This window comes from Lissotriton vulgaris, chromosome 2_1 (genome assembly GCF_964263255.1).
Source record: "Lissotriton vulgaris chromosome 2_1, aLisVul1.2, whole genome shotgun sequence".
NCBI classification, from domain to species: domain Eukaryota; kingdom Metazoa; phylum Chordata; class Amphibia; order Caudata; family Salamandridae; genus Lissotriton; species Lissotriton vulgaris.
In genome coordinates, this window is record NC_141687.1 from 584752191 (window position 1) to 584765888 (window position 13698).

A 13698-nucleotide genomic window follows, 5' to 3' on the forward strand; every position below is an offset into this window, starting at 1 on the left:
AGCTGCTGAAGGTAAGAGAGGTGGGGCCAGGTGAGGGGGGATTTCGGGGGAGAACAAGGAGGGAAAATTAAATAAATAATTAATTTTCTCTCGTAGTAGTCTCTTGAAATCCCCCCTCACCTGGCGCCACCACTCACCCCAGCCGCGGCTGGGCCTTCCGGTGCATGGAGGTTCTATAGCTGCACACTATCGCGTCACGTCCAGACTTCAAACACCTCAAATATTCATTGTTGGGTTCCAAAGGGATATCTTCTTGCAGCAACCGCTACAAAAAATATATTCTGGAAAAAAAAAATTTGAGAACGAAGAACCGCATCAACGAGAAACTTTAAAATAGGAATAAACACTAGCAGGCAAGATGACAACTAAGGCACTCCGGGAATGTCACGTCTTGAGCACAAGTTATGGCTGGAGTTATGTGGAACCACCTGGTGGTGCTGGAGAGTCCTTGTTGGGGGGTTATTGAGGGGAATGCTTTTGAGACCATAAAGAAGTCTGGAAGGAGTATTCATATGGTGAAGAATCTGCGGGAAGATCTATTCATTAGAATTCGTCCATATGTACTTTAAACCCCAAGATTCCTTACATCCCTGAAACTCTTGTCAGGGCTCATAGGAAATGTCTTCCTGGGTCAACAGAATTTCATCAGCAAACATGATTCATTAAGAGTCAGTTATTATCCAGGTTGAAAGCCAGGTAGTAGGCCCTACACACAGAAGTGTAGGAGAACCCGGAAGTGCAGGAGAATTTCACACAGTATGTTGAAGAAGTGTTCAATCAAAAAACAGTTGTTATGGAAAATAAAGATTTATTATAAATATTTCAATAGTCCATTTATGGAAAACTGGTGATTGGGAAATGAACATGATACAGTTGAAAATCACAGAACACTGCATACATATTGACTGAAGTCCTTATGGACTTAGGGAAGAATCTGCACCTCTTCAGAGATACATTATTGCGAGGAGACTTGCTCAAGAGCTTACGGATATCACACAATCTGGAAAGATGTTCCATCCACTTCCAGGCCCAGAACCTCCAGACAAACGTCCCCTTGGTCATCTGAATTCAGCAGACACAATGAAGAAGCTCCATCACCTACAGAACTCCTTAAACCAAGTCTATCTTCAGCCACCACAATTTCAGGCACTCATGGCCAGGAGAACAGCCTTTACTCCGGAAGAAGTTTATACTTTCCATTTAGTAATACAAAGAACATCTCTCTCAATACATGCCCAGCAACAGCTAGAGGTTACCTCTCCTCACAAGAACAACACATCTATGGAATTAGACCCTCTTTAATAAGTGGGAAAGCAACTAGGACAGGGGCACCTTTTCCTTCTGAAAGAATCAGCGCCACCAAGATATTAATAGGTTACACTTGCATTGAAATGCTACCACGGTCACATTATTTGAATCTACTCACCAGCATCATGTGGGTTATCAAACAAATAATCAGACTATCAGTTTACATTTTTGATCTATTTTCACTCTAGTAGTACTAGCATTAAACATCAGTGCTATTTCCTTCTTCCTTTTCTCACATTAATGAATATCCACAACTGTGCCCACCTCCCCTTTTCTCCTTTGACAAAATTGATAGGATCTTAATATAAAGTTTATGATATGTACCCATATGTACCAAGAAGGAGCCCTAGAGAACTTGGGGGGTATTGTAGTGCCTACTGGATGCCAAAGTTATGCAAGGGTGCCCTGCTAATTTGGATATTAGCCATGATGTCACAGGTCACACAACAATGCTCAGCAAATGCATCCATAGAAGCTTCAGTAGCTGCTTTGCACATATTCACCAATAAGATATTCCTGAAAAGCTAAGCAGTAGCACCCTTCCGTCATGCATTTGTTTGCAATTCGTAGAAGTGTTACATGCAGTATTCAATCCACTCCTACACCAATTTCTAAACAGCACATCTTAATCTCCTGGATGACAGGTCTAAATTTGTAGGATCCTTTGGCAAAGAAATCTTGCCTAGAGATCTGGAGACACTTTAAGAGCTGAGAAGCAGAACTGGCATTTGTGATGTGGACTCAAGATCTCTGTTTCCATGTAATTCATTCTTACCTTGTACACAAGTTGTACAGGGGAGCATATCAAAAGTCAGTCTGTCCCTCAGCCTTTGACCATTCTATAAGCTAGTGTGTTTAAGATAGCCCTATGCTAGTATGTGGAGCCTAAGTGATGTAATCAGTTTTCCTGCTATAGGAAAAGTCATATATAACGTGAGGATGGTCTCAAGATATTTCTACAAATGCAATTCTTTATATAAGGACCACCACTGAAATATTCTGAATCGCTGATGGCCTACTTGCCATATTGAATGTTCTTCAAAAATGCGTAGGAATTTGGTGCACTTGTGTTACGGGGGTTGGACCGTACTGGCATTTTCATTGTTTTGGAAGTAACTGGTCTACCAGCCATGGACGCTACGACGAGCAGAAATGTAATGCTAATGTGGCTACGGGGGCTGGTTAGTTGCCATCTCACTCCATTGCATTTTCAGTGTGTATACTATGCTTCCTGAATACTGAAGGCTCTTATGAACTTGTGATTTAAGCGGAAGCACCTAAAGGATACAGGTGAGGGAAGTCCCTGCACATGTTTATTGCAAATCATGACTGACATACACGGTCAGCCTGATTGAATGTTTCAGCCTGATTGAAAGTATGCATTGACGACTATCTCGGGTAATTTGAAGTATCTTTGAGATGAGGTATAGGTTTTTATTTCTTTAATTACAGCCGAAATAGGAATTATAGGTTGCTCTATCAGATGGTTAGAGGAGCAAGAGGACAAATTATACGCCCCTTTGTTGACAGTCAGTTGTTATACAGATATATTGCTGGGATTTTCGGGCAGCACATCTCTGTGAATGCTTTACTGGCAGAGTGGAATGTCCTAATCGTTGAAATGTTTTTAGCGTCTTTCTTACACATTGGTGTGGCTTCACCCTGTTCTTTCTTTTTCTTACTGGTGTCATTGCCCCTTTCTGGTTCTTAACAATGGGCCAGGAAGAGCAATACCTTTTTGAATATGTTCTACAGACATATCGCTATGATTTCTGGGCAGCCCATAGGTGAGATTACTTTACCGGCATGGTGGAATGCCCTGATCAGGGGGATGCTTTTAGCGTCTCTCTCGCACACTGGGTTGGCTTCACCACGTTTCTTCCTTTTCCTACTGGTGTCGCTCACCCTTCTGCTTCTTAACAATGGGCCCGGAAGAGTAATACTTTTTTAGTGTATGGAGGTAGTACGGTGCAATGCTCTGTTCGGGGGTATCTAATCTTTGTTTTCACATTGGTGTTGTTTCACTTGGTTTCTTCCATTTCCTACCAATGGTATTCCTCTTCTCTGGTTATTAATATGGATCTAGGAATAATAAGATTCTTTGCTCATGATCACATGATCTTAAATCTTAGAGTCTTACAAATACCCGAACAATTAGGTGGTGATGTTGTGCACTAGAACTGGTGACCTTAACTGAGTCATTACTTGATGGTGAGAATATGGCATTAATCATTTTGAATATTTTAAACAATGGGCTCTGGCACCCTACACTTGGTGTCGGGTCAACTTTCATACGGAGGGGTCTATGGAATGAATAATGGATTAGTAGTTTCACTCCTGTGTAGTCCATGTCTCCCCTTTGTATGTAGTAGTGCGTTTTGTTTTTCACCCTCTGTATATTTGGAAGGTGTGTTAATTGCTGCATGTATTTTGTTAGTTTAGGGTTTGATCCAAAAAATTCTTCTTCCTGCTTTTGACTGATCTATTTTTGTGTCAGTAAAGTTTATCACCTGTATTTTAGTCTACATTTGTCTCTGGTTTGTTATATAATTAGTAAATTGTCTGAGAATGTGTATTTGTTGTGCATTTGTAATGTTTTATTAATGCATTTGGATGACTATAAATGTTTTTATTCTCAGCTTTTAAAAGAATCATGTGGGAAGTTTTGGACCTGTGTTGTTCCTAATACACTGTCAATTTGTGTATGTATTTATATGTGTGTTTTCTGTTGCATGTTTGCAGCCCTGAAAAAAGCCTTGTACTGGCAAAACACGTTGGCTTTTTTGTTTACATGTGAAACAAAGCAAGCATAAAAGAAAACACTCTAACAGAGGTTCATTTTGTCTTGCGCATTCTGCTCTATCGGTTTACAGTGTTCAAACACATATCTTTTGTTGCCTGTCGAATATGTGTAAGGTACTCAGGATGTTTTTTGCATACTCTTGCCTACCCACTCCCCACAACAGATGTGACCTAAGAGTTGAGATCTGGTCCTACAAAATGCCAATTAATCACAACTCTGGTATTAGCCTTATATTGTGGTGGAAGCGTGCTCTTGAGTGCTGCAGGAAGTTTGGAAATATGTCACACGAAGTCCTAGATAGGGCTTTCACTGTTTTGAACTCAGCAATGTGTTTTCCTTTCAGAGGTTTTCTTATCTATAAACTACAACAAAGTGGTTCCAACAAAAGAGATAAACAGTCCTAAGCTACTATGCTGAACATCAGGACACTATCAATACTTTGTTTCCATGTTGCTATCCATGATCTATGAGTTTCTGCAAAGTTAAAAAAGAACATCGGTTTGATGGCAATTTTTGATACTTTCTCAAGTGACCTGAACTAGTTTTTTCTTACAAATGGTAGAACCTTTATCCAAAGGCAGAGAATTTCTCACAGAAAAAGTGTACCATGCCCTCACCAGTACATGCCAGATGGAAAAGCCCAATCTTCTTGTACTGTATAACAGAGATTTCGTAAAGTCTGCAGTCTTTTGTATGTCTCTGCCATCTATCACTACCTTGTATTCACTTTCTGTGTTTGTGGAAAGAATCAGTCAGCCCCTACCCATTGTTCTGCTGTTCTATTGTTGGCATCCAACATGAATGGCATTTCTCAAAGTTCCCAAATGGCGCTAAGAAATAGTGATCTTTTTCAAATACTGCCCCCACCTCATGCCACTGTGCTGGCACTCTGTGATTTGAGGATTAACTCACAGAAGTTAATCTAAAGAAGGAGTCATCCTCACCAGAAAAATACTTTAGCTACTGCATTATATTAAGGTTGACTAAGCCACATTCTTAGCAGCATGAATGTCATGAAAACCTCCGCTGTCCAGTTGACGGTCTGATATGACCAGACAATGAAACGTTTTTCTAAAAAACGCTAACTTTCTCAGCATCACCATCCAGAAGATGTCAATAGAAAAGTGCATGCAGACCCAGAAGCCACTACTGACGTCAGACTAGTCTGCAAGTCTGTGACCAACCAAATCATGTCTCATCAGTGAGACAGCGGCTGAAGGACGAAGGACTGCTTGCATTATCCCAACAGAGGTAGATCAGCTTATGAAATTGGACGTGAGCCGGCACACCTATAGAGCTTCTGAACCTATAAGGGGGATACTTGTTTAGAGATGCTGACTTTCTGGTGGGTGGGAGCTCATACTGAGAGTCCTGGGCGAATTGATTCCCACTCTGAAACTCTTACAAAGAACACTCTTCCCTGGGAAAATTATTTCTGCTGTTGAACGCAAATAACCACACATCAAACACCTAAAGAACCCCAGAAATCACCATTTCAGGGAGTTACACAAGAATAACAATAGTGGTGGCATATACTGATTATCAGGGAAACACACAGGTACACACAGTGCCACACATGAACAAACTAACACAGTCACACTGCACAGATAATGAACTCCTGCTCTCTGCTGGAGCGAGCACCTCCTCTGTGTCACAAACGTACTCCTCGACAACAAGTGGAGCACAGCCCCTACCACGGGTGCCATGAGCAAGGAACATGTGCACATTCACTGCAGAGCACTGTGAGGAGCAGTCATCTGCTGTACACAGCAGCTTCTGTCTGCTTATTACAGAGGATCTCAAAACCTCTTGGGCAGTAGGGTGACAAATTCTCAGGTGTCCTGCATTTGTGAGAACAGCATCAGTATGTTTCCAGCCTGTGAAAAGAGACAAAGATTGGGTAAGATGCAAAGTACAAATGCCTCCTCAGTATCCCTATTTATCTCCTAAACAGGTGTTATCTATGTGGCGGGGCAACCCCAGAGACATACAGGTACATCTATATTCACTCATGTTAAACACTGCAGATGAGATATCACATAAGGAAAGGTAGCCCTGTCCTATCTCTCTTAAGGTCTCTGTGATGCATTTACAGTTGATTCTATTTTTAGTGCTCTGTTCATCTGGCATTAACTATTCTTACTGTCCCTTCAATCATGGACGTTTTAAAAGGTGTTCACAACATGAGAGAGGTTTAGTTCCCCTCACCAGACCCCAGAATACAGGTATACCATTACCTGGAGAAAGAGACGAGGGCCACAATGTCTAGAAGGACTTCTAGAACATAGAAAACCAAGAGGATGACATTCATTACTGCTTCGAGACGCAACACGTAGGTCTGCAGGAGCAGGTAGTACAAAGCCATCATGGCAGCTGGAAACGTCAGGCCCACACTGATGACTACAGGCAGTTTTCTCTGAGTCAAGTTTCCTTTTGAACCTGTAGTATGCAAAGAGCAGAACATCTTGTAACATAGAAAGTCTAAAGTACAGCCCATACACAACAAGAAGAAGAAATAGATGGGGCGGAGAAGAGAAGAAAAATAGATAGTAAATGAACATATCAACAAATCCAAGTTAGGACCCATGTAAAGGCACTCATTCTGAATGCCACTCTGACATATTACGCAATCAGATTGCTGTTTAATGGAGCACCATCAAACATTACTCTGTAAGGATATAGGTTTGTTTAGACAATTCACAGTAAAATGATTTATAGACACTATGAGGAAGCTACACAAACTACAGCTGTTTAAAATGAACATAGAACCCACTTCATGGTGCACAGACAACAGCCTCTTGAGTAATGCACAACATATCATGGCATCTTATCCTGCGAGATAAGTATTTTATCATCTCTGATGTAGCAGATTACCAAATATTCAATGAAGTATGCAGAATACAAACAAAAACTAGTAGTTTACTGAACTTGTAAATGTATAAAAGGAGGCACCAGTTACATATAACTTCCTCGGTTCCACAGAACCATGTGAAATAAAAATATGAAGGCCGTTTTTAAATCTCATCTATGTATGGAACAGGGGTGGATTCTCCATTAGGGCTCTGCGAATGTGCCCCCCTGCTCCTCCTTCACATTCCTGTACAAATATTAAATAGATCGATTTATTTAGAGATAAGATTGTATCTCTAAACAAATTGATGTATTTAAGTCTGGGCTGTGTGTCCCAGGTTGCATGCACTGCTTCAGTCTGATGCAGGACACTGAAGCCAGGCAGTAAATCAACTTTCTGAACTGTGATGCACGACGCAGGGCTTACTGTTCTAAAGCCCTGCATAATGAATCATAGTCATTATATTTTTTGGCAGTATCCACTGTACGCCAGTAACGCTTTCAGCATCATAGTTTCAGGTGTCAAAGTCTCCATCTCTGTGTGAGAGCAGCCGTCGGTCATTCACATACATAGATCCCGCTCATTTCCATTCGTCACAATTGTGGAGTGGATGCAAGCATGGTGCCTTGTTCTCTGTAATGGTAAGTGCTAGAATACTAATCATCTCTTATGTATATTGTTCTGAGAACCCTCGCCACCCTAACCTCCCCCACTGTGACACGCGTCACCCCATGCCGTGGCTGCACGTCGCAAGACCCGTTCGAAGTGGAGCTGCTGCATTTGATCCCCTGCGAAATGATCCAAAAGAGGAGTAGGCCAGGGTTCTTTTCCCCCTGTGAGGTTGATGCAAATATCTGAGTCAGGGGCAAAGCGAGAGAAATGTGCTTACAGTAGATAGTTATCTGCAGTAAGACATTAAAGCTGGCCTTAAGTACCGAGTCCTGCAGAGAAGCACATGCTGTGCGCCTTAAAGTCTATCCAGTCCAGCTGAGCTATGTTGGCACATTTGATATAAATGCATTGCAGTTCTAAAGCGGTCTGCCGGCTAAGTGTCTTTAAATCAGCTGCAGGCCTCACTGCAATTACTACATCTCTGTAGGTGCATGGCCATGCGGCTTAGTCTCCAGACCAACAGCATGCAATGCAGATTTTAACAATAACATGGTATTAATGGCACAGTTTATGCTCCTAGGATTTGATGAAATACTACTCTGAAAAGAAAAGTATTGTGTAGTTTTTTTTATTTAATTCACAAGAAAGAGGTGGACATTAGCGATCATAGGAGTCCGAACCATGGCCCTCCAGCCCGCATTACCGCAGTCTTGCACACCAGTGACATGCCCTTAACAACAGTAATGCCAAAAACATGGATTGATTTACAAACAATGAGTGTTAAAAACGTTAAGGCAATGAATGTCAGCTATTTAGTTTCTCTCTTATTTCAAGTTTTACTTAATCTTGCCTCACTCAAAAGTTTGCTATTTAATCATGTTGTGTTTCTTTCTGTATTTATTTTCGTGCATACTTTGAGCTGTGCAGGGATTTATGAGGGGCTTTGATTAAGAACGCAGACGCCGACGCTGAAGCCAAAGCAAAGTGCCTGTCAATGGGTTGGCCTCTCTGCAGAGTACACAGAACAATGGTCATCATGTATTCCAGTTGTAATTGCAATTTTGTGAAAATGCGTGTGATGGAGGGGGGGGGGGGGTAAAATATTTACAGGGCAAAAGTAAATAAATTGCTCAAATATGAGTGAGTGCTATGTATGATTGGAAGTGGTGAAGTGAGGGAGATACAAGGAAGTGCATTTGGGGTCGAGTGAAAGGAGGGTACCGAAGAAGAAAGAGAGGTGGTTGAAGATGTGCAGATGGACGAGATGTGCAGAGAAATAGGACAAATATATCTAACCTAAAGCACACATAACTGAAGACAGAAATCCATCCACAGGCCTCAATACTACTGAAATATCAGAATGGAAAGCCATTTTGAAGGTAAATTATTATAACAAGTCCTTGTTGCTACTCATTTATGTTAAACAGCTAAAAACCATTGACAAAGCCAATCACACTGACAGGTTTTAGGTGTAGGTCAGTTTTTGTGTCATATCTGGATGCAATTACATCTAAGAGAGAAACCAAAATACTGGTCGGGTAGCACACTATGGGAATCACTGAAATTTATTTTACGTGTTCCCTTTTAGAGAGTCAGCACATTTTTCATTCCAATTAAAGACCTGTCTTCACATATTTCTATATGAAAGATTGCAGTCAGCAGCTGTGGATCATTTCCTAAGCATATTCTTCCAAAGTTGATGCTGCATGCAGTTCAAGACACTGGGCAAGCACACACTTTAAAAGGCTGAAGTTGTTGTGTTTTACAATTTGCACATTATAGTAACTGTCGAATATATTAATGCAATAAGATATAGGGTAGATTTTTATGTGTTTAATTTTTCAAAACTGTACATTCCCACTGCTTTATAAACCTTGCTTTATCACAAAATTAATTTGCTGCAAGATGCACCATTTGCCAATCTTTTGTATAATTTATTTCTCTGGAGGAGGATCCAGCCTGGAAACCACGTTTGTCCATTAAGCTTGCCCACGTCGCTCACTACATAAAAGTCATCCCAAACTTTTACGCCACACCACTTTAAATGTCACCAGCCGCCAAATGGAAAAAAAATTGTCAAAATATGAGCAATGGAAAGTATCAAGCCCATTCTGTTTCTTTTGCTTACACACTCCCTATACATAGATTCCAATCATTTTGCCTTGTTAGCTACATTCTGTGGAACCTAATCAATTATGGGTTCTTGTAGGTGAACTCAAAAATAAAAACATTTTCACTTCTCAATCACACATAAGACACTAACCAAATGATCTACCTTTTCACGTTTGTTCAGAAAAAGGAATTCTGTTCATGAGACTTTTTTTTATGAAAAGAATGACTCACAACTGAGAGCTTCATAAAAGTGCCCCGTTATTCTAAATAGATCCTGTGATGTAATTTACTGGCATCAGGATTAGAAAATCTGCAGGAAAACTATAAATTTGAAGTTTATCACTGAAACAAATGGATTCCCGCATATTACTCCCTAAAATCTTGTCCATATTGTCAGCTGTTCTGGAAGTGGAGGTTTGGAGTAAGGAGCTAATATTAGGTCGAATCACCGCCCATGTGTAATGGGGCCCTTATATAGAGCTTTCACTGGATGACCCTCCTTCTCGCCTTTACCAAAATTATTTTAAAAGGTGGCAGTAGATTCCCAAAGGTTCTGTTCTTATCTGATGGGATCTAATGTGACTAGCGAGCTGATGAAAGTGTTGCTTTTCCTTTAGAGCAGTCTGTTTTCATCCTTGTGGAGTTCTTACCTTTTGACAGCAACAATGGGTTTATCCCCATAGTATGCGAAGGCAAAACAGCAGATCTCTGCTCTATAAATTGATGACACAGAAGAGGCTAACTCTCACGCTGGGCACTGGTATAGTAAAGATTAGTTAAGTACCCCGAGTATGGGGAGGGAAGATTCTTTTTAGATCTGGTGTAGCCAAGACCTTTTGTTTTTACTTAAACCATTAATATATGTATATATTTACACATAGGGGGCTTTCTGTTACGTCTCTTCATCCATTGGTCTGCTGTAAAATGTCATTATCCGCCTACCACAGCATATAGTATGGGGTACAGAGCCAGCCCAACTCAGCTGGTCTCACTTGAATGACGGCATTTTGCTTATGCACAATATGCACATCAAGAAGAATTAAGTAATAGCCTAGGAGTGATGGGGTAATACTCCAGGGAGTCTACATCAACTTGAACAGGGCTCAATTTTGTATTCAAAATGGGCCAACCTATTGATGGATTATACCCCTTAAATCCACAGCGCAATCACAATGAATAATCAGAAAAAATATGAGTCCATTATATCACAGGTCTTAAAAATTTCAAATTCAAATTGAGCATTTGAGTCCATAAGTCGTCATTTTCTTGTATAATAATAATGTATTGATCTTGTGGTCCTTGAAATTAAAATATTTCAGGGTGCTACAAAAAGGTCCCAATCAAAGCATTTTTCGCCCCTCTACACTCATAGGCTATTACTCAATAAACTTATCTTCGCAGCCAAGGCCTTGGAGAAAATCATCAATAGACACCTCAACGACCACCAACTACTTGAGACCACTCAGTCTGGTTTTAGACCAAACCACAGCACAAAAACGGCCCTCTCACTCTGGACAGAGGAGACAAGGTGACCCTCATCCTCCCGGATCTCTCTACAGCATTTGACACAGTCTCCCACCCCATCCTCATCCAATGTGTTCATGACATTGGAATCCAAGGACAGGTACATCAATAGATCTTCTTCCTGACTGGAAGGATCCAGTCAATCAGCCTGGCAGCGTACCCACAAACTCTCTGTGAAGTTCCGGAAGGATGCTCCCCGAGCCCAACCCTCTTCAATGCATACATGATCTCTCTAGCCAGAATCATCTACTTTTGTGATATCAACGTCCTCTCCTACGCAGTTGACGCACAACTCATGCTCTAACTCATGAACAAGACGCCCAGTACCCTGATCAAGTTCAAGCCCTGCTTGACTGAAATCACCCACTGGTTAAAGACCAACTGTCTAAAGCTGAATGCCGATAAGGCCAAAATCATTAACTTTGGGAAAAGCACATCACTGTGGGACTTCACCTGGTGACCAACAGAGCTAGGACTGATATCCCCACCCGACTACCCATTCCAAGAATCACAGGATCAACATAGACAGCAAACTTAAATGACCGCCCAAGCCCATGCTGTCAGCACCTCATGCTTCCATACCAATCAATCAATCAATCAAGTAGCTTGTAAATCACAACTATTCACCCGTAAGGGGCTCAAGGCACTGGGGGGGGGGGGGGGATGTGTGTGACTGCAGATCTGTCGCACGGCACTGTGGTTCAGTCGAAGAATCAGGTCTTGAATTGGGGCAGTGACAGTGACTGTCTTAGGGGGAGAGGCAGGGTGTTACAGGTCTTTGCTGTGAGGTAGGAGAAGGATCTTCCCCCGGCTGTGGTCGTGCAGATACATGGGATGGCGGCAAGGGCCAGTTGAGCAGAGCAGAGGTCTCTGGTGGGTGCATGGAACAAGAGGCGGTGGTTGAGTAATGCAGGTCTTGTGTTGTGTAGGGCTTTGTAGGCATGTGTGAGGAGCCTCAAGGTGAGCCTTTTGTTGACTGGAACTCAGTGGAGGTCTCTCAGGTGGCTGGAGATGTGGTGCGGCGAGAGATGTTGAGGATGAGTCTGGCGGAGGCGTTCCGAATGCTTATAAGTTTCTTGAGGAGTTTCTGGGGTGATGCTGGAGTAGAGAGCGTTGCCGTAGTCGAGTCTGCAGCTCATGAGTGCGTGGGTGACAATCTTTCTGGACTCAGGGGGGATCCACTTGAAGATCTTTCTGAGCAGGCATAGCAAGTGGAAGCAGCATGATGAGACTGCGTTAATCTGTTGGTTCATGGTGAGGGAGGAGTCTAAGACGATACTGAGATTTCCTATGTGGTCTGTGGGTGTGGGGGGGAGGTCCAAGATCTGCAGGCCACCAGGCGTTGTCCCAAGCGGAGGGGGTGGAGCACAAGATGAAGACTTCGTTCTTCTCAGAGTTTAGCTTGAGGCAGCTGTCCTACATCCAAGTGGCGATAGCCTTCATCCTGTCCTTGAAGTTGTTCTTGGCAACTGTAGGTTCATTGGTGAGGGAGAGGAACAGCTGGGTGTCATGAACCCTGATGATGCGGAGGAAGATAACACCCTCTATGCCAGGATCAACATAAAACTTACCAGAAGGCTGAAGACCACTCAGAACTCAATGGTTAGAATCACACTCAACCTCCCACACCGCAATCACATCACACAAAACCTGAAGAAGCTCCACTGGCTCCCCATTCATAAACGAACCCGAGTAAAACTCCTCACCCATGCTTACAAGGCATACGTAATACTGGCCCTGCATACCTCAACAATCACATCTGCTTTAACAAACCTTCCAGGGACTTGTGCTTGTCCAGACTACCACCTCCACAAACTCCAAGCATACAGAAAACTAGATCTAGTTTTTGAGCCTTCTCCTACATTGCTCCTAAAGCATGAATTGGCATGCAAATTCACATAAGAGCTTCCTCCTCACTTATTAAACTCTGCAATAAGCTGAATACCTGGCTTTTCTAGTAGTCCCACTAGGCCCTAGGTTTCCTAGACTCACACCTGCTCAGCACAAGGATGCCCTCCTGAGTGATAGTGTGCTCTACAAATCTGCAGAACACACATATTACATCTATATGATACAGGCGACCGCTTCATTATAATAACAACTCCCATTTAAGACAGCAATAAGCATAGGAAAATGTCTGGAGGTTAAAGGTCAGCAAAGGCTAACCAGGCAAAAGTTGGAACAACTCAAGAAAGGCAGCAATAAAATGGCATTGATAGAGGAGATATACAGCGTGACCTTAGGAAAATAACCACGCAGTGTTGGTCTCCAAGGGGAATTTTACAAGAAGTACATAGATACATTGGTCAATACATTATTGGAAGTAATCCTGGAGGCAGTAGAATGGCTCCCCTTCAATGCTGGAGGCAATAATAAAAGTTTTAGCCAAACAGAACAAGAGATACACTGGACTATGGAGCATATCATCAACTCTCAAAGATTAACATGGACAAAATAATGACTAGATAGCTAACAGATTGCTCATAAA

The 13698-nt window shown here is 42.1% G+C and overlaps 1 protein-coding gene across 1 annotated transcript in view; it reads right to left on the reverse strand.

Moving 5' to 3' along the window:
* Positions 1–788: 788 nt before the first annotated feature.
* The window catches only part of TMEM216 (transmembrane protein 216), a 41999-nt gene continuing 29089 nt past the window's right edge, over positions 789–13698 (reverse strand). The window contains exons 5-6 of the mRNA XM_086955601.1: positions 6349–6550; positions 789–5988 (exon numbers count right to left, since the gene is read on the reverse strand). Of these exons, the coding sequence (XP_086811727.1) occupies positions 5973–5988; positions 6349–6550 (218 nt within the window). The 3' untranslated portion in view covers positions 789–5972. The remainder of the gene's footprint in view (positions 5989–6348; positions 6551–13698) is intronic.